The sequence below is a fragment of the Python bivittatus genome, unplaced genomic scaffold, assembly GCF_059951505.1.
Source record: "Python bivittatus isolate LINGU-HERP-01145 unplaced genomic scaffold, Pbiv_v1 ctg000510_np1212, whole genome shotgun sequence".
Lineage (NCBI taxonomy): Eukaryota > Metazoa > Chordata > Lepidosauria > Squamata > Pythonidae > Python > Python bivittatus.
This window is the reverse complement of record NW_028277081.1, coordinates 143,939-163,940: the sequence shown is the minus strand read 5'-3', so window position 1 is coordinate 163,940 and position 20,002 is coordinate 143,939. Positions and strand designations below refer to the sequence as shown.

General features: G+C 47.8%; 1 protein-coding gene across 1 annotated transcript in view; it reads left to right on the top strand.

The window, feature by feature from the left end:
- The window catches only part of LOC103055360 (uncharacterized), a 35,780-nt gene that overhangs the window by 8,734 nt on the left and 7,044 nt on the right, over window positions 1–20,002 (top strand). Inside the window, exons 3-9 of the mRNA XM_088147577.1 lie at window positions 3,145–3,207; window positions 4,431–4,560; window positions 5,384–5,474; window positions 11,043–11,127; window positions 16,853–16,980; window positions 17,329–17,391; window positions 18,815–18,934. Of these exons, the coding sequence (XP_088003703.1) occupies window positions 3,145–3,207; window positions 4,431–4,560; window positions 5,384–5,474; window positions 11,043–11,127; window positions 16,853–16,980; window positions 17,329–17,391; window positions 18,815–18,934 (680 nt within the window). The remainder of the gene's footprint in view (window positions 1–3,144; window positions 3,208–4,430; window positions 4,561–5,383; window positions 5,475–11,042; window positions 11,128–16,852; window positions 16,981–17,328; window positions 17,392–18,814; window positions 18,935–20,002) is intronic.

Sequence of the window (20,002 nt, the reverse complement as noted above, 5' to 3'; positions counted from 1 at the left end):
TGGAGGCCTGGCTTGGAAGCAGTGAGTGAGGAGCACTACTGGATCACCAGCCAAACATGATCAAGTGCAATGCAGCTTGCATGGACTTGATCAAGTCCATAGCATCTTGGCATGCAGTGAGAAAAGCATCGCTTCCTTACCACCAGCGGACGTAGTTCTGTTGCTCTCTTCCCTTGTTAGGCTACATTTGGAGCAGCGTGTAGTTAAAAGGGAGACATGGAGGAGCGGAGTGGGTTCAAGGGAAGTGCTACCAGGTTGATAGGACTGGTTAAAGGAGCTGGCTACCTTAATTTGCAAAAAAAGAAGATAGGATAGTGGTGTACAGGTACCCAAAAGGATGTTAGATGCAGGGGGGGCACTGCTGAAACTGAGGGCAGGACAAGGACTGATAAGATGCAGCTGGGAGAAGGGAGATTCAGGGTATTAGGAGGAGTTTCCTTGTATTTCTCTCTCCACCTCTGTCTCTTTACCTCAAATTGAAAGATTCGGTCCTTTCCCCGTCCTTCTGTGGGGAGCAGATCTCAGGCTTCAGCGTGGAAATCCTTAGTGGTTAAGCAGAATCCCTTTCCGGGGCCAGAAGATGGGCAGAGGCAGGCCTTCTGCTCTTTGGACTTGTCTGCCACGGCTGTGCCAGTGTTCGTATTCTCTCACAGCGAGAGAGGGTGGCAGGTGAGCGACCTCCTCCCTCCCCTGCCGCCACCGCATCTTGCTCTCATCCGCTTCTCTCCTGACTGCCAGAGTGCCTCGCTGGCCGGGAGCAGCCGGCACCGATGCTGCCCTCTTGGTGGCTGCTCCGCTTGCCCTGCAGGAAGCTTGAAGGCAGCGCCGTCCCCTGCATGGGTGGACAGACTCTGCCGGCCTTTGCCTTGAAGAAGGCCTTGCTGCAGGGGTGACAGCGGTGGGCAGGCAGGATCCGTGCGGGGCACACTCCCCCCAGAGGTCCAGCTGCACTGGCAGTTTTCTGAAATGCAGGACCAGATGCCTTGTCACGGTGCGTGCGCCCCCGCCTCGCGTTTCTTCTGCCCCCGCCTGTGTCTCAGGGTGCACCTTCTCCCCCCAACATTCTCAGAGCTTTGGGCAGTGAAGAATCAAAGCCATACCACTAAAGGGGTTCCTGCTTTCCTGGTCCGATCCCCTTAAACAACTAGCCCTGCAGCCTCCATTTTTGCCCCCCTCCTGCTGCTTCTGCACTTTGCTCCCCCTCCCCACAGTCTGCCCCCAAATCATAGCGAGGGGGGTGGCCAGTAACTTTGGGGCCAACACAGAGCCTTTAATGTGTGCCAAGGGGAGAAACAGGGAAGAAATGTGGTTTGGGGGGCAGGAAAGAACAGCCAGTCCCCAGCAGTGGCCCTTTCCCCACAGGTTTAGCTGGGTCCGTGGAGGGGCGGGAGGACTTCAGAGAGAGAGACACGGGCCCCGTTCTGCACAATTCCCAGTTAGCCAGTTGTGCAATGGGATCTGCCAGCTTTGGGTTTGCCCCTTTGAGATGGATGAAGGAAGAAGAGTGGGGGGAGGTCTCCATCAGCAATTGGGGGGAGGTCACTGCTGCAGCAGACTAGCTTCTGCAACCCTCAAATTCTTGCTGAAAGAGTCGGGAGATGTGGCTTGTTTTACAACTTAAATCCATTTTTCCTTTCCATTCAAATGGAAAAATGTTTAATGGCCCCTTCATTTAAAACTGGGCTGACTTATGCACCACCCCAAAAAGGCAAAAACCTCTATCTCCTCTAAAGCAACGCCAAACTTTTATATATCAGTTTTGTAAGGTTTTGCTTCCCTGTATTTGGGGTGTGAGTTTGGGGTCCATAGGAAGTGGGGCCTGGGGTACAAAGCCTGGGCTTGCTGAAACAAAAGGGTGCAAAACCAGCACAAAACAGTAATTTGTTGCAGCAAGTTGGTCTGCAGGAGCCAGACTGTACTCAGCTTTGATGTAAGTTTTAAAGGACAAGAGTAACACTGATTTTCTGATTTTTTTTTCCGGCCTGCGTCTCTCTCTGAAGTCCTCCCGGCCCTCCACGGACCCAGCTAAACCTGTGGAAAAAGGGGCACTGGTGGGCACTGGCTGTTCTTTCCTGCCCCCCAAACCACATCCTGAACACTTCTTCAGAATGGGAAATGCTAGTTAGCGTACACACTCTGGGCCTTTAGCAGAGGTTTTGGGTGAAATCCAAAGGATTTTTTCTCCTCTTCTCTGTCTCCAGTTGTGTAAATTGCAAGTGAGAGGAGAACTGCACAGACTTGCCAGTGAGTCTGCAGTGCCAGCAGGCGTTGCCGAGGAAAAGCGCTGAGTGCCCGGTTTGGTCTGACACCTAATTCTTTGCAGACAGCCTGCCAGGAAGTGCCCATGCCTCGCTCGGCGCAGGCTCTGCGCCTCTTGCTTGGAAAGTGGAAGGGCCTGTGAGGCGGGCAGGGTTTGCATCAGGCACTGCTCCTCCACCCACCGTTCTCCTGCATTTGTTCTCTGGTCCTTGTGCATCCTCTGCCACGCTACATCTACAGAGTGGCATTAGAGTTTATTAGGGTTCCTCCACCTTTGTTCATTTAATAACAGTGTTTTGCTCCATTTTTTAATATTTCATTAGGGTTAAAACACTCTGGATGACTTAAAAGGTTTACTTTGGATGACTTAAAAGGTTTACTTTTAAAACTTAAAAGAAGACTTAAAAGGTCCTACTTTGTAGGATGACTTGAACGTGTAACTGTGATAATATTAATTACAATAATTAATTTAACGTTCTAAATCAGTTAAGTTAAATTCTCACTTTAAAAATACAGGACAGCCCAATACTTGTGCATTCTCAGCCATTATTTCATCATCCTGTAAAGTCCATGATGACTCTTGAAAATGTATATTTGCATACTTGTAGAATAACCTTTGAACCCTTATACGTTTACACCTGCACACCACTTTCTGCTCACTCCAGCTAAAGGTGCTGCCTGCATGTCCCTCTTGTTCATGGTTAACTTATTCACTGAACCATAAACTAGTCAACCACTGGGGTTCCCACAACCTACTGGATTAAAATGGGGCAGACAGCAGCGATGGTTGGGCTCTTGAGCAATCACCAGTGTTGGTTAGGTAGGTCTTCTTAGCAGAAATAAACCCCCTTGCAATTTTTCTGTGTTTGTTTTTCGCTCCTGCAGTTTGCCGAGACTTCGCTGTCCTGGAAGACAGCGCGTTGGCCTATTGTCTGCAAGAACAAGAGAGTAAGAGGGGGAATTGGGGGCGGTCGGGCAGTTCTCTGAAGTCGTGAGTGTGTCCCTCCAGTGTTTAGCATCATATGCCTCTAAGGTTTCTGGAGCCACCTGTGAATCAACCAAGGCTGCATACCTTGGCAATGGGCATGATTTTTGGGGCGGGGAGTCTCTGGCACATTGTCCCCGTTTTTAATTAACTAGATGGAGTCTAGGACTTCATGGAATCAAACATGCAGACTTTTACAAGGGTCAGCTGTCTCCAGATGAGATGGCATTTTAAGGACCGCTCTCAAGGTTGCCTTCTCTTGGCATCTGTTTGCAGGAACTGTCCTTTTTGTAGCCCAGAGCAATTACGGCGCCCGTCCAGTAATGCTTTGCCTGTCACAGTTCATGCTCATGAATCATTCTGTGACGTCAAGGCCTTCTCATTATAGCATCAAAACCTATCCAAGCTCTGAGCCTCCCCCACCCCGTCTGTCTGGCCGGGGATTAATGACTTTGAAGACCAGGGTGAGCAGGAATGCGTCTAAGTGGAGGTTCAGCCTTCAACCTCTGGGGCTGAACTAGGGATGGAGCCGGGAGAAAGGGCAGCTGCTTCCTCCATCCCAGCCCCCGAGGACACAAATGGATGCCCAAAAGACTGGCAGGTTTTTTCCCAACAAAGATGCCCAGCAGATAGAAGTTGCCCTCTATTTTTAAGGATGGCTCCTCTTCAGACGGCTTTTCCTGGGTTCATGAAAGATCTCCATGCTTTGGGCTGCATCAGGAAAAGCGCTGCTCTCTTGAAACTCCTCTCGCTGGCCTCACCTTTGATCTGGGGATCCTGCAAGGAAGCCAGAAGTGCGGGATCCCCTGCACTTGCTCCATTCATTCAGTTACTCCATGCCTTTTCTCTCAGACCGTGGGCTGAACCCATGAAAAGGGCAGCAAATGAGCGCATGGGCCTCCTGCACAGGGAAAGGATGGTCAAACTCCGGAAGGGGTGAAGATCTTTGCTTCCTCAGAGTTTGTCCCTCCGAGCTAGCCTTGTTGGTCCAGGGGCCTGGAGAACAGTGACCCTGCTCTTCCTTGGCCTCTGGGGCGTATCGTTCCACCCGCCTCTGAGGAGGACCTTGCAGACCATTTGGCGGGGAACTTGCTCTCCAGAAAGTCAGTGCAGAGGTGAAGGAAGGTTGCGGAGCCTTTTGTCGCTGCCTGCACTGAGGCTTCCTTCTTTCCCTTCCTTCTCCCAGTTGAACTGCATTACGCTTCCAACATCCAGAAGAACCAGCTGGTCCAGAACGACCTCCGAATCGCCAAGAGACTTCAAGACCAGGAGGTGGAAGCACAGAAGCTTCAGGTCTCCAGACGACAGAAAGAAACGTAGGGCTTCTCTGACCTCTTTTGTTCAGAAGGCTGGTTCCAGGGTCTGTGTGTGTGTGTGTGTGTTGGAGCAGGGACCGTGATTTGTGGCAGGGTGAAATGAACACATCACAGGCCTGGTTCTGTTAAAGGTTTACAGCGTAGACCCAAGTGAGCAACCCATGGCTTGTCCTAGATCTCCATGGCTTTTGAACCCTTCCCACTTTTGTCCCCTTATTCTTTAACCTTCTGCCAGGGGACAGAGAGGAGCCCACCTTGCCATGTGAAGCTTTCAGTGAGGGCAAACTTGGTTCACCCCCAAGGTCACATGAGAGGCTTTGCCAGTCTCCTGTTGAAGACCTGCATCTTGAGGCTCCTGGAGGACAAGAAAGGGCAGTGCCCAACCCTTGGAGAAAGGCAGTCCTACCTTCTTGGGGATGGGGGAGAGAAAGAGCTGAGGCTGGTTCACAAACAGCAGTGGGAGTTCCCTGTGACCCACAGCTGTCATTTGATCCCCATAGATAACTTCTAAAGGAATTCAGATCTTTGCAGAAGGAAATCCCGCTGTTTTGTTGTTCTGTAGATTAACAGCCAGTGAGGGAGATTACATTTGGGTAGCCCCAGAGCAGTGTTTCTCAACCTTGGCAACTTCAAGATACGTGGACTTCAGCTCCCAGAATTCCCCAGCCTGCATGGGGAATTCTGGGAGTTGAAGTCCACACATCTTAAAGTTGCCAAGGTTGAGAAACACTGGCCTAGAGCATACTTCCTTTTCTATGTGTGCTTTATAATCAACAAAGCCAGAGTTGCTGCTCTAACCGCCTCTTCCTCCATCAACATGTAGCAAAGAGAGGGATCCTGAGAATGCCCAGGCCATCCAGAAAGGTCTTCAAAAGAAAATGGGAAAAGATTATCGGAAGAAGGCAAAAGATCAGGTATGGGAGTCCCTGATGCTGCTGTTGCTTTGGCTGTGTCTGGAATCACCAGGTTGTGCCAGCTTGCTGTGCCACTTAATAAGCTTGTGTCAAAGTTGCAGTGATGCACCCCTTTGTGGCAGTTTGTCTGGGGGTGTAATAGTGTGTGAGAAAGACCTTGAAAGATGGGGCAAAGAGATGCTGCCTAGGGAATGGTCGGATAAGAGGGGGCATAGCCCACAGCTGCATAATGGGCGGAGAAAGAGGCTCAGAAGGGACCCTCCCTAACTTCTTGGGCTGTAAAGGAGATGGTGGGAGAATTGTACCTTCAGACTTGCAAGATTCTCTTAATGTAGCTTTACAATAAAGTAGAATTAGTTTATCTGGTTGTGATTCCTGAATGGTCTACCTGGTAAGTCTCACTTCAATCTTGCAAGTCTGAAAGTACAATTCTTTACACCCCGAGAAACTAGGGAGGGTCCCTCCTGAGCCTCCTGCCCTACCCACTGTCCAGCTGCGGGCTGTGCCCTCTCTTATCTGACCATTCCCTTTGCAGCATCTCTTGGCCCTGTCTCCCGAGATCTTTCCCACATAGCATTACAGGGGATGGGGGAGCCAGTAAGATTTACTGACTTTAACAGTCCTTACCTCTGTCTTGGCATGACCACTGAAATTTGCAACTGCCTCCTGCCCTGGTCCAAGCACCCGGCCTCCCCCCTACTTTGCAGCTTGATCGGAAGAGGGCCTGGATTTGCCCATTGCTGTAAAAACAGCCAAGAGCATTGTGTGGTTCCAGGCATCAACGGAAACCTTTATGGAAACAGTACCCCTCGCTGCTCAAGGCCTTGGTGGGCTGCGTTGGGGTGCTTGATGTCATGAGAAGAAGTTGCCCCTGTAAGCCAGGACTGGATGGAGCAGACTCTCTGCCACAGCGGCTTGGCAGGGCAGGACATGTCCCAAACGCCATTGCTTGGCTGATAGGGAGCATCAGTCAAGCAGACTCTGTTCTGATGGCCACGTGCTTTGCTAACCAAGGGTGCCGCAAGATTCAGTGACTGAATCTGTTACCCTGATTTTCTGAAGGGACAAAATACAGGGATTAATGGATTCTCATTTTCATATCTTCATTGGAGCCCAGCGGTATCCAGGGAAAGGGAAGCTAATGTGTTGTCTTCGAATTAGCTTTCTCGAGCGCAAAATCACCCAGGGTATCTAGAAATCCCATTGCTCATCACAAACCACATGTATAAGAGGAGGGTGGGAGTCGGCCGCTGACGTTCTCCCCGCTGCTCCTTTTGGGCTGATCCAAATACTAGTTTGCCGATCAGGCATATTGAATCAGGTTCTGGAACATTAAGGCTGAAATGCAAGAATAACATGACTTCATGTAAATCTTGCTCCCCCCCCCCCCAAGACTTGGTCAGTCGTAACAAGGGTGGTGGGCACGGTTTACTAATGCGTACAGTTGCCCCCTTGGGAGCAGTTCTGGCTCACAAACCCTGAGCATTTGACAGAGAATACGCCAGGAACAATTGGTGGCATTCATCCTCCACTCCCAGGGGCCCCTCGGAGGCTGAGCATCTCCTCACAAGCAGAGGCTCTGCTTTATCGTTGGATGTTCTGCCAGGGTCCGAAGCAGATTCTGAGTCCTGCTTGAGTGGAGGCCCAGCTGGACCTGGGAACAATCTGGGGGGGGGGGAGTGAAGAAACCATACAGAAGGCATTGTTCCAAGTTGATTGAATCAGGGGCACCTTATTTTTAGCAACCTCCTCCTAGGCAGGAGAAACACTCACTTTGCTTCATAGCTCTGATAAATTACTAGCAATCCCCTCCCTGCATCTCTGAGAGAAAAATCGGAGGATTTGCAATGGGAAAAGGTGTGTGGCCCCCAAGCTGTCATTCCTCCTATACGGAAAATCCTACCCAGAGCTGTAAAGGTAAATGGGATTGTGTGCCCAACTTTTCAACCAGCTGCTTTTCCTGCCCCTCTAGCCATGGTTCAGAGGTGTCCTCGGGAGTATGGGAAAAAGTAAGATGGCAGCCACAGTGGTGCAGGTGAAGCCCTACCTGTTTTTTTATGTGCGTCAAGGCAAAGAGGACATTGTCTGTATGACTGAAACATAGTGGGATGGAACTGAATATAGTACTGGTAAAATGCAGTTTGTTCTAAAGAAACAGACCCAACAAAACGGGAGGGTGGGGTCACATGATATAGAAAGGAGGACCACACCTGTCCTGGAGTGCAGGGGAAGTGCAAGAAGATGGGAGAAGAGCTAATGTCTCCAGTCTTTAAAAAGGGGGAAAGGTAGACCCAGGATCCATCAACATCAGGGAAAATCTAAGAAAAGATTATCGAGCAGTGGATTTACAAGGGCTTAAAAAGAAACAAGGTGGATACTAGAAGCCAACAGCATTTGTTAAAAACAGGCCTTGCCAGACAAATCTTAACACTTTGTTTTTTAAACAAAGTGGTTAGATTAGTAGACCAACAGAATGCTTTGGATGTTGTGTGCAAGGCATTTGATAAAATTGACCAGAGCCTCCTTCCTGATAAAATTGAACAACGTCCAGAGGAAGCTGAAGTTGGTTGAACAACTGGACCAATGTGTGGCTTTTAATAGATTTATATCTGCATGGAGGGAGGTTCTGAGGTTCTGTCTTGGACCCAGTGCTCTTCAACATTTTCATAAATTATTTAGATGAGGAGATAGAAGAGATGCTCATCAGATTTGCAGGCAACACAAAACTAGGAGGGGGGATTACTAACACCTCAGGAGATAGCCTCAGGATTCAAAAGGATCTTGACAGACTTGAATGTCAGGTCCTATCCAACAATTTGCAGTTCAGTGGTGGGAAATACAAAGCTCTTCACATAGGGAGGGAAAACCAGATGCGCGGGTGCAAAATAGGCTTGGAATTAGTACTTGTGAGAAGAATCTGGGTGTCCTGGTAGGCCACAGGTTAAGCGTGAGCCATCAGTGTGCTGCATCTGCCAAAAGAGGCAGTGCAATCTTGGACTCTATCAGGAGAGGAATAGAGTTAAGATCACAGGTCAGACCACACCTGGAATCTTGTGTTCCAGTTCTGGTTGCCACAATCCAAGAAGGGCACTGAGGAACCGGAAAGAGTGCAGAAAAGAAAATACGGTGAGGAACTTGGAGGACAGTAAAATGAGCTAGGTATGTTTAGCCTAAAGAAAGGGCTAAGGGGAGGCATGATAGCCTTCCAATACTTGAAGGTCTGTCAGAGGAAAGAGGGTGTGGACATATTCTCCATAGCACCCGAGGGCAGAAGAAGAATCAATGAGTGGAAGCTTTGCCAAGGGAGATAGGTCCACACTCAACATCAGGAGGAATTTCCTGGCCATGAGAGCTCTGAAGCAGGGGAACAGCCTCCCTCCTGGAATTAAGGGAGCTCCATCTCTGCAGAAACCCTAGCGAAGGTTGGGCAGCCATTTGTCTTGGGTGGTCTGAGGATTCCCGCCTTGGCTAGCAGGTTGGACTAGAAGACCTTCAAAGTCATTTCCAACCCTAGAATTAAATGATGGTTCTGTGAATTTATTTGAGGAATTTGGATTGTGTGAATGGGAATATATTCCATTACAACATCTTTTGATTTCATAATCTGGTCCCGACACATTATTAGCATCTAATCACTATCAGCACTGAAATGTGTTCTGGATAAGTCCAAATCTGCAGTATTTTTTGAAAGACAATTCAGGATTATTATTAAGGTGAGTGTTCATTATTTGCAAGAACTTTGGAATAAGTCATATGAACAAATCAGTTAAGGGCTTTAGGGAATATTAAGTATATTGCTTAAGATCTTGAGATGAATTCAACATTTATTCACCTTTATTGGACATGAGAAAATGCTTTAAAAGAATTGGCTGCCAAATTCATTATGCTGGAAGTATGAAATGCTAGAGGGGATGCGTACAATATGTGCCTGCCCCCCATTGGCCCATTTGGGTTTAATAAATTGCTTAGTGTGGCTTTGGGAAGAGTAATAGGGTTTAAAGAGGTGAATGCTATTGTGAATTATTTACTAAAAATCTGGAATTTATCATTACATGAGAGACAATGGATTTGTGTGGATCTGATTGTGCTGTATGCTGCCCAGAATCACTTGTTGAGATGGGCAGCTATAGAAATTAAACAAATAAATAATAAATAATTTTATTGAGCATGATGTAACAAAACAACAAAAAAGTTCCTTTTTTACAGTGGAAAAATAGGGTCACCCAGATTTGCCATACGTGTTCACCCTCTGTTTATGAACTGGCTCTCTGTCAGTTTAATGGAAAGGGTCTCTGTCATTGTTATTCTGTGTTGCCAAGGTTTAATTCTATGTTTATCCATTTTTTAAATTTCTTTTATCCCTTTTTCTTTATTTTGGCATATTTGGCCTTAGTTGCCGTGATGCTCTCACCAAGGCAGTCAGAGAAGACCTCCTTTTGGTCCTGCTGCCCCCAAGTGGTAAAGCCAACCCATACATCCATCTCCCTTTGCTTGCGTGCTCTGCCCCTTCGAATCACAGACATTTTACTTGTTTACACCCTTCCAGTGCTTTTGTTCAGATTCCTTTTCTTCATTTGCGACTGAAAATTGGTGGCAATGTGGCTCGTTCTCAGATAAAAATTGGTGGCAGCGTGTCTTCCTCTAATCAAACACATTGTGGCTGAACGTTGGTTCCTAAACGACTTGGAGATTCTTCCGTTGTTTCTGCTTTCTGGTTAGAATTAGGTATCTGAAAGAAATGGGGTTTATGAAAGGAGAGCTTTTTTACTTTCTAACTTGTACTTTTTAATCTTTGAAGGGTTCACTTGATCACAAAAAGGTTATGTTTTAACAAAATCATGTAGCTGCTTTGGCACATTAAGTTCAGTTTTAGGGAAACTGCGTATTATTCAGTCTGTCTTGTATCGCACACCACGAAGTCTTAAAAGCTTTGGTCAACCGCAGCTTGGGCACAATATTAATTTTATATATTCATTAACATATTAAGTATCAATGTATAGCTTTTAGCATGACTAAAATTTGTTTTTATTACTTTGCAAAAATTGTTTACCACCTTTCGCCCCATGATTTAAAGCATTTAAATTTAAAAGTCAATCAAATACAATCAACAATTTGGAACTATATAGCATGCCACTGAGCTTCCTTGGCAATCTTCTTTGCGCAGACATCCTCAGCCTCCAACGCCCCTCCAATTTTAACGTGAAAGCACTGAGAAATTATGAATGATACTGGAAGCATTATATTAAGTTTAACTGATTTTGTATTTTAATTCAGTATCAAATTTGGTTTTCGCCCACTCACTTCTTTGAGAGTGATCTCCAGCTCATGAGTCAAGACAACTTGTGTAGCCCTTTCTTAAATCACATCTAACTGGTCCGTTCATTGTTTTATAAAGGCTGTTGAGCAAGGCTAAGGAGAATGCAAGCAAAAAGATGGGCAGAAGCTCAGAGGTGGCCTGTTCCTTGGGTTTTCACATGGGAGGACTAGCAGAAGGAAGAGAGATCCAAGCAAGCAAGGCTGCTCTAGTAACGAGGATACTTTTTCAGGAGATTTTTCTCTCCTGCCCAGGAGAGAGTCAAGCGGTTTCAGAACTTGGAAAAGGATGAGAGTCGTCAGCAAAGGCAGAGGCCCAGGCCTTCACATGGGACAAGAGGTAAGGACAGCCTAGGTCCAGAGAGGACACTCTACTTTAAAAGCCAGTCATACTTTAAGTGCAGGACAGTGTCCCCTGGGGGAAGGGGGCGTCCTTCAGTTGTGTCGGACAGCACTCCCACCATCTTCATGTGTGGGACGTAACACATCTGGAAGTCTGGTGGAGAGTTTGGGACACGTTCTTGGTCTTTGCTTTGAGGGCTTCATAAAGCTGAGATCAGCACAATCTTAACCTATTCCTTGTCTGACCTGGTAAGAAGCCCTTCTGAGATCATCCTGTTTGCAGCAGCATCATGTTGCAGCAGCAGCCATTCCCAGCCCATTGACTTCCCCCTACCCTGGAAGGTGAGGGCATCAAAGTTACATAGGGACGTTCTTCTCCAGCTTGTCCTCAGCATTCTGTGAGATTCTACCTCTCCATGAGAACCCATTTAGCTCCCACTTGCTAGTTTTCCTGCAGAGATTTGACCAACACTTCTCCCATCACTCATTTCATTGTCATCATTACTGAACAAATCTCTGAAGAGAGAAAATGATTGGTTGTGAAATGGCTTTGGACTGGTACAATAGGATCCCTGTCTAGAGCTGAGGTCCCCATGATGGTTCCCCTGGTACAAAATATCTCCCTTGACATCCTCCAGGCTCCTGAAATCAGGTCTTGGTTTGGAAGACAACCAAAGAACCATCAGCTTGACTGCCACAACCTGGTAGCTATTTCATAAATCGACAATCCACCCCTGAAAACCATTTTGTGAGAGCCACCATGACAAAAAATCCAGTTGTGCCCAGTGATCCAAAGGATCAGAGATTCCTGATTTGAAACATTTTTTATGACCTTCTGTAAAAGTTCAGAATTCCCAGGATGAAGATTCTTGATTTAGGGTGCTGGAACAAGAGCAGACCCTGTTCTAAACTCTACCTGTTCTAAGCATTCTTTTGCATGCAGTCTCTTGGACCCTTTCTGCTTTCAGTTCACGCACAATTGCACACAGAGGCAGAATAATCCAAGAGGGAGACAGCCCCCAGATGAGCAGCAGAGCAAGGTCCATTGGCCATCGTAGATGGAAGGCACTTCACAATCTTCAGCTTGGCATGAAATAGAAGCACCTAGTTTTGCCTGCAGAGAATCTTCCCCCAGCCCTGTGGAGAACATGTACATTGGCTCACCCTGACAAAGTGAGACCGAATCCCAGGGCTATAATGGCGTCTTGGAGGCATCAACTACAGTGGGGCAAAAAAGTATTTAGTCAGCCACCAATTGTGCAAGTTGTCCCACTTAAAAAGATGAGAGAGGCCTGTAATTTTCATCATAGGTATACCTCAACTATGAGAGACAAAATGGGGGAAAAAATCCAGAAAATCACATTGTCTGATTTTTAAAGAATTTATTTGCAAATCATGGTGGAAAATAAGTATTTGGTCACCTACAAACAAGCAAGATGTCTGGCTCTCACAGACCTGTAACTACTTCTTTAAGAGGCTCCTCTGTCCTCCACTCGTTACCTGTAGTAATGGCACCTGTTTGACCTTGTTATCAGTATAAAAGACACCTGTCCATAACCTCAAACAGTCACACTCCAAACTCCACTATGGCCAAGAGCAAAGAGCTGTCGAAGGACACCAGAAACAAAATTGTAGACCTGCACCAGGCTGGGAAGACTGAATCTGCAATAGGCAAGCAGCTTGGTGTGAAGAAATCAACTGTGGGAGCAATAATTAGAAAATGGAAGACATACAAGACCACTGATAATCTCCCTTGATCTGGGGTTCCATGCAAGATCTCACCCCGTGGGGTCAAAATGATCACAAGAACGGTGAGCAAAAATCCCAGAACCACATGGGGGGACCTAGTGAATGACCTGCAGAGAGCTGGGACCAAAGTAACAAAGGCTACCATCAGTAACACACTATGCCGCCAGGGACTGAAATCCTGCAGTGCGAGACGTGTCCCCCTGCTTAAGCCAGTACATGTCCGGGCCCGTCTGAAGTTTGTTTGCTAGAGAGCATTTGGATGATCCAGAAGAGGATTGGGAGAATGTCATATGGTCAGATGAAACCAAAGTAGAATGTTTTGGTCTAAACTCAACTCGTCGTGTTTGGAGGAGAGAGAATGCTGAGTTGCATCCAAAGAACACCATACGTACTGTGAAGCATGGGGGTGGAAACATCATGCTTTGGGGCTGTTTTTCTGCAAAGGGACCAGGACGACTGATCCGTGTAAAGGAAAGAATGAATGGGGCCATGTATCGTGAGATTTTGAGTGAACACCTCCTTCCATCAGCAAGGGCATTGAAGATGAAACGTGGCTGGGTCTTTCAGCATGACAATGATCCCAAAAACACCACCCGGGCAACGAAGGAGTGGCTTCGTAAGAAGCATTTCAAGGTCCTGGAGTGGCCTTGCCAGTCTCCAGATCTCAACCCCATGGAAAACCTTTGGAGGGAGTTGAAAGTCCGTGTTGCCCAGCGACAGCCCCAAAACATCACTGCTCTAGAGGAGATCTGCATGGAGGAATGGGCCAAAATACCAGCAACAGTGTGTGAAAACCTTGTGAAGACTTACAGAAAACGTTTGACCTCTGTCATTGCCAACAAAGGATATATAACAAAGTATTGAGATGAACTTTTGATATTGACCAAATACTTATTTTCCACCATGATTTGCAAATAAATTATTTAAAAATCAGACAATGTGATTTTCTGGATTTTTTTCCCCATTTTGTCTCTCATAGTTGAGGTATACCTATGATGAAAATTACAGGCCTCTCTCATCTTTTTAAGTGGGAGAACTTGCACAATTGGTGGCTGACTAAATACTTCTTTGCCCCACTGTAAATGTGATCCTCTTGGGCATCAGATCAATTGCTGGTCTTATCAGGGCCCCCAAAGTCAGGGGAGTAGAAATTGGAGTCGAGGAAGCTTTGGGCTCCTTGATGAGTGTTCATTCTTAGCATCTCCATGGAAAAATAATGGTTTCTCTTAATCTTGACCCATGTCAGTTTTTGTGTCCCAAGAGTTATTCTCTCCTGTGTCCTGGCCCTTGGTAGATTATGGGGGCTGGAAAAGCAAACTGTTGTTGTAGAATCATTGACTCCCCCATTAAACTGCTCCTACTCTTACAGAGATTTTTTCCCCCTAACATTCAGTTGGGATCTGCTTTTCTGCAACTTTATTCTGTGGCCTGCACTCTGTAATGAGAATGTGACATCCTTTGAGGTATATGAAGAGAGCGATCAGTCACTGTTTTTCAGAGCGAAGCATTCCCAGCTCCTCCAGCGTCTCTTGATATGTCCTCATTTCTGCTGCCGTAGCCACCCTTAGTTATGGCCTAGGAGCCATTCCAGTTTCTCTGAATCTTTCACTAACTCTGCCACCCGGAACTGGACACGGGACTCAAGCAGAAAAGTAACGTAATTCATTCCTGTGATTTTGAGTCTAAACTTCTGTTGTTGCAGCCTAAAACTGCATTTTCCATTCCAAGCCTGCTGAATTTGTGATTCACTTTGCAATCTACTACTATTCGCATAGGTACAGTTGAAAAACCGTTTGATGTTTCTTTCCTAAGTGAAAAAGATTAACTTCAATTTTTGTTTCCTAAATCAAGTTACTTTCGTCAAGTTATCTCTCTACTACAGTAATTTTGAATGTTCTTTCTGTGGTTATGATACTAGCCATTCTACCCAATTTTATGTCATCTGCAAGTTTGATTACGCATCCCTTCCATGTTTTCATTTAAGTCTTTAACAAAAATATTGACCTCCCAGTCATATTGGTCAAATATTGACCCTAACCCTGTCAAGGCCAGACTGGACATTAGATCTTTTTTTCCTTCTTTTTTAAAAAAAAAATCATTGCACACAAAAAAGAACTGAGACTTCGATCATACAGTTGTGACCATCATCTTCTCCAGAACCTCTTGAACTGGTATATTGATTTTTTTTTTTTCAACTTGGCTAAAGAAGTCTTGTTATTATTCTTAGCATCCTTCATTTATCTCAGAAAGGTTGTTTTGAGCTTTCACTTTTTGACAATAAGCTCTACCTGTGTCTACTTTTTGTTACCTTACCCTCTTTCTATTTCCTTTATGGATCCTCTTTGTATGCAACCACATTTGTTCTACATTTTGTTCTTCATTAGAACTGTTTACAACTGTGCTTTTAGTATCTCCTTTTTTAGGAAGTATGATCCATCTTGTGTTCTCCAGCCATGGATCCTCCTGATCATTGCTTTGTTTATAGAAAAACTCAGAAAATCTGCTTTTCTGAAGTTCAAGAGACACATTTGACTATGTTTTAATGTCCCTCAAATCCGGACCTCCAGCATTACACTGTTCCTTTTTCACAATGTTCCTGATGTCTCCACTCCCTGAACTACGTCTTCCCTGTTGGTTCGTATCAGGTCAAGGAGAGCTGGTCCTCTTAGACCCTCCACTCTCTGAAGGAGAAGCTGTCAGTGAGGCAAGTCAGGGATTCCCTGGAAGGACCACACTTGGCCGAGTTTGTTTCCCAAGAGAACTTGGGTAATTAATGTTTCCCATCACAACTTCATGCTTCTTGGAAAGATTGTCATCTGCTTTTGGAAGGCAGCATCCACATCTTCCTGGTTGAGAGTTGACCCCAACAGCTGCATTGCCTTTATTGGTTCCTCCATTAATTTTAACCCAGATGCTCCCTCAGCGTTGCCAAGTTCATTCATTTGTATTTCTGAGGCGGAACGGGATGTTTTTATCATACAAGGATGACTCCTCTTTCCTTTCTGTTGCTTCTTTTCCTTTGGAAGAAATGGCCGCCTACTTTTGCTCTACCCCAGGCATGCGAGCCACCCATCAAATATGATCTTCTGCACAAAGATCTCAAACTCATCCTGTTCATTTCCCACGCTCTGCAGAAACAAAGGTGGCTGTGAACTTTATCAGCCAATGATTTTTTCTCTTTTTTCTCTGAATGGTTAACAGGCCCCGTTTCAGCAACTCTCCCACTTTCCTTTATCTGAAGTCCAGACTTTGGACTTTTAGCTTCCTCCTCCCCACCCCCAGATTCAGGTTAAGACCCTCCTAGCCTGGCATGCTATGCATTGGTGAAACTCATATTTACCAGTCCTTGGGCAGCAGAACCCATCTCATGCCAACTGTCCATCATCTAGATAGCTCAGGCCAGGATCCCGGAACCAAATATCTGGTGTTGGTGCTATTTATGTAGCCAGTCTTTGACTTGAAGTCTTTTTTCCCTTTCTGGTCCTCTTCCATGGCCTGGAAGGGTAGATGGACGACCCTGGGTCATTTCCTTAGAAGGACAGCAGACAAGAGGAGGCTGCTCTCCATGATTCCCCCTGGTTCTCAAAATTTGCTCCAGAGGCAAAGACTTGTCCTCCACCACATGTGTGGCCTTACTTTGGAATCCCCCACTCCTGCCCCTTAAATAACAGAGAGGCTGGGGAAGCTTGGTCTGGCCACCCGAATTGTTTTCATACCAATTCCTGAGGTTAGAAGAGTTCAGAAGAGAACATCTGCGCACATGCAGTCATTCAGAATGTGTGGATCCAGTAATGGTGACGTGGTCCACACACGCTGGTCCGCACACCAAGCCATGGGGCCAACTGGTTTTCTGTTACCAACCTAGACAAAGAGGGGGGAGAGATGCCTTGCAAATCACGTGGTTTATTTAACTACATACTTGAAGCTGAATTCTCTTTGCTCATCGTTGTGGACACTTTTGGGTCTGTGTTCAGATGGTGCCACGGAACCTCTGCACTGGGAGATGGCTAGACTGGAGCTCCAGACCCAGCAGCAGTTCCAGGAAGATGAGGAACTGGCCCGGAAGCTGCAAGAGGAAGAAGAGCAGGAGCAGACTCGCATTGTGCGTGCCCCCCGCCCCCTCAGAAAGCGGTGCCAGGGCAAGCAGGGGAAGCGTTCTTGCCCATTAGAGATTCAGCCTGTGGAAGAAGGAAAGAGCTGTGTGTCAGGGGCCCAAGGAGGAGGGTTTCCCACAGAGTGCAGTGCAGGAATCTTATCTCCGTATCTTTTTTTTTTTTTTGGTCCACTCTTCTTTTTGGGTGGAATCATCTTAAAGTCAGGGTCATCTTCTTTGTAGGCAAATATTGTGGTAGCCCCGTGTTCATTTGTGCCACACCAAGGCTCACGTGCTGGGGAGGGGGGCGTTTCGCTGGGCGTTGGTCCAACCCTTTATTTCTGCCCTCTTGTGCAGAGAGCCAGGAGGAACCGGGAGCAGGACAATGACTACCGAGCCGCCCAGGTGGCCCAGGATGAGGTGAGCAGCAGGCAGCAAACCGCTGGGGGGAGACCCCTGCTGGGCACCCCAGAGCCAGGGACTCGCTTTGCCCCCTTTGCAGCATTCTCTGGCATCTGAGGCAAGTGGGGGGCAGACACGGCTGCTTGGCAGCATCTCCCAGAGATCCCTTGCAAGCCTGCAGGAACAGGCTTTCTGCTCCAGGAGAATCGTGAGCGCCCCTCAGTCCTCTCGCGGGTTCAGGAAAGTCTGGAGTTCAGACTTGGAGATTTAACATGGCCTTCTGAACTGCTTCTAAAGTTTTAGGATGCCTAGTGTTGACTTTATACGCTCGTGAACGTCCAGTGCCCCCGGGCACAGAGTCCTGTCTGTGGGCAGCTCTACAACCCCACCTGTGGCTTCAGGGCTGAGACGAGAAGCAGCGGGCCAGCAAGGCTCCACTCATCTTAAGTGCTCCTGGCAGAGGGGACCCAGCAACAGCCAGCTGGGCAAAGGTCCTGGGTGACTGTGAGTTCTAGTCCTCCCTTAGGCATGGAAGCCAGCTGGGTGGCCTTGGGCCGGTCCCTCCCTCTCGGCCCAGCCCACCTCCCAGGGTTGTTGTGGTGGTTGTGGGGAAAATAGGCGGCCGAAGCATTATGCACGCTGCCTTGAGTTGTAACAAATGAAGGACACCAGTCAAATAAATAAGCAGTCACTGACTTCTAAACCATAGCTGCAAGCAGGCAAGTGAAGCCCTGTCTCTTCTTGCACGGATGCAGAGCGCACAACCCAGGTTAAAAGGGAGCGGGGCCCCGATTGCCCAGTTGCGCCTGCTGCTTTGAAGGCAGTGACTGTCTCTGCGGAGACCCCTGGTCCTGCCCATCCCAAGGTTTTGGGATGTTAAGAAAAAAGACTTTCAGTGTGGCCACATAGTCCTATTCTGCAAAGGGAGCCATCTGGGATGCTGTCTGTGAGTCTCTGCTCTGGGGGAGCTCGGTGGCCCTTCGAAGTCCAGGTTCCGGGGATTAAGTTGACCTGATTTGATTTACGCCTCTGCCCGAACTCGCCCATCCCTCTCTCGAGTTCTCGTTTCACGGTCCAGCTGCTCTTGGTATTAGGCTTTTTTCCTAACCTCCAGTCAGAATTGCCTCCCCGTCACCAAAACCCATTATGCTTCCATGCCTTCCCCCACTCCGGGACAAGACAGCCTCCCCACCCTTCGAAGAGGCCCCCCCGCCCACTTTTCTCAAGACTGAGGGTCCCCAACTCCTTCAGGTTCTCTGGGAGCCTCTTCCAGTTTCTCTGAACCTTCTTAAAGGTGGGGCTTCTGACAGCCTCCTAGGCGAGGGGGCCCTCGGCTGCTGCCCTGCCCCGCCCTGCCAATGCCCATTTTCCCTCCTGGCCCATGGCAGCCTTTCCCGGGAAATGACGGGTAACTCCTTCCTCCCTTTTCGCCCTCCCGCAGGAGATTGCACGGTACCTGCAAGACAAGGAGCTGCACACCCAGTGGGGGTCCCCACGCCAGGACAGGCAGCAGGCCCAGCCCCCTGGGCTCCCGGAGGGGCAATACAGCTCCAGCCCAGAGGTAAGCGGTGGGATCTCCGGGCTCCCTGGCACTAATTCTCAGTCAGCCCCAGACTGACTGACGGACCAAACAGCTTAGCCCCCAGAGCTAGCCAGGGTTAAATTCACCCAGCTTAGCGTGTGGTGCAAATGCATCTGACAGGTCTGTAGCTAACCCAGTTAAAAGGTATGATGCAAATCCAGCCAGGATCTTTGTTTATTACAACCTCCAAAATGCCCTTTGCAGGGCAGGCGAGCATGAGACAAATATTCTAAGCTGAATGCTTGAAACTCTGTGATGGGGGTGGGCAGGCAGTTGTAAGAATACGCAGGAAGCAAGGCGTCCGTTTACATAACCGAACAGAAAAATCTTGCTGCTGCTTGGTTGATCTGGGCAGCCAGGATGTATTCCAGATGCGAAAGCAGTCTTTATTCAAATCAGTGCCACCAGATGCCAAAAATAATTCAACACCTTTTCCCCAAGATGGAGAGACACCCTGAAAGTCTTTCTTTGGGGAAGCAGCTCATCCCAGGATTCCTGGTACCTCTCGCCAGCTGCCCAGCCAAAGGCAGGATGCGTGGCAGGATTCAGTCCAGCAGTGTCCCAGCCCTCCCTTCGTGGTTGCCACGGTGGCTATGAACCCCCAAGCCACCTCCCACCCCAGACCAGAAGTTTGGGGAACTCTACCAGATGCGGCCCAGGCAGGAAAGCCCACAGGGAGGCTGGTGCAGCAGCAGCGATGCCAGCTAATCCCTAGAGCCCAGCCCCATCAACAGGGTCTCACACCTGGTTATCTGTAGGGCAGTGCTTCAAAAGCCAATGGGGCCACTCCAATGGCCCCTGCTCAGGACTGGCAGCTGGGGCCAGACTCAAAACCCTGTTGGCACACTTTTGAAAGGGGAGGCTTCCCTCTGTGCTCACCCAGGTTTTGGGAATACACGCCAGGTTAGCCCTCTCATCCACTATCAAGTCCTGGATGAGGGAGGCCTTATTACACACCAATGGTAAACAGGTCAGCAGTGTACATGAAATCGTGCAAATTATCATAACTTGCATCTCCCCTCAGTAAAGCAACACTAATTGCTAACA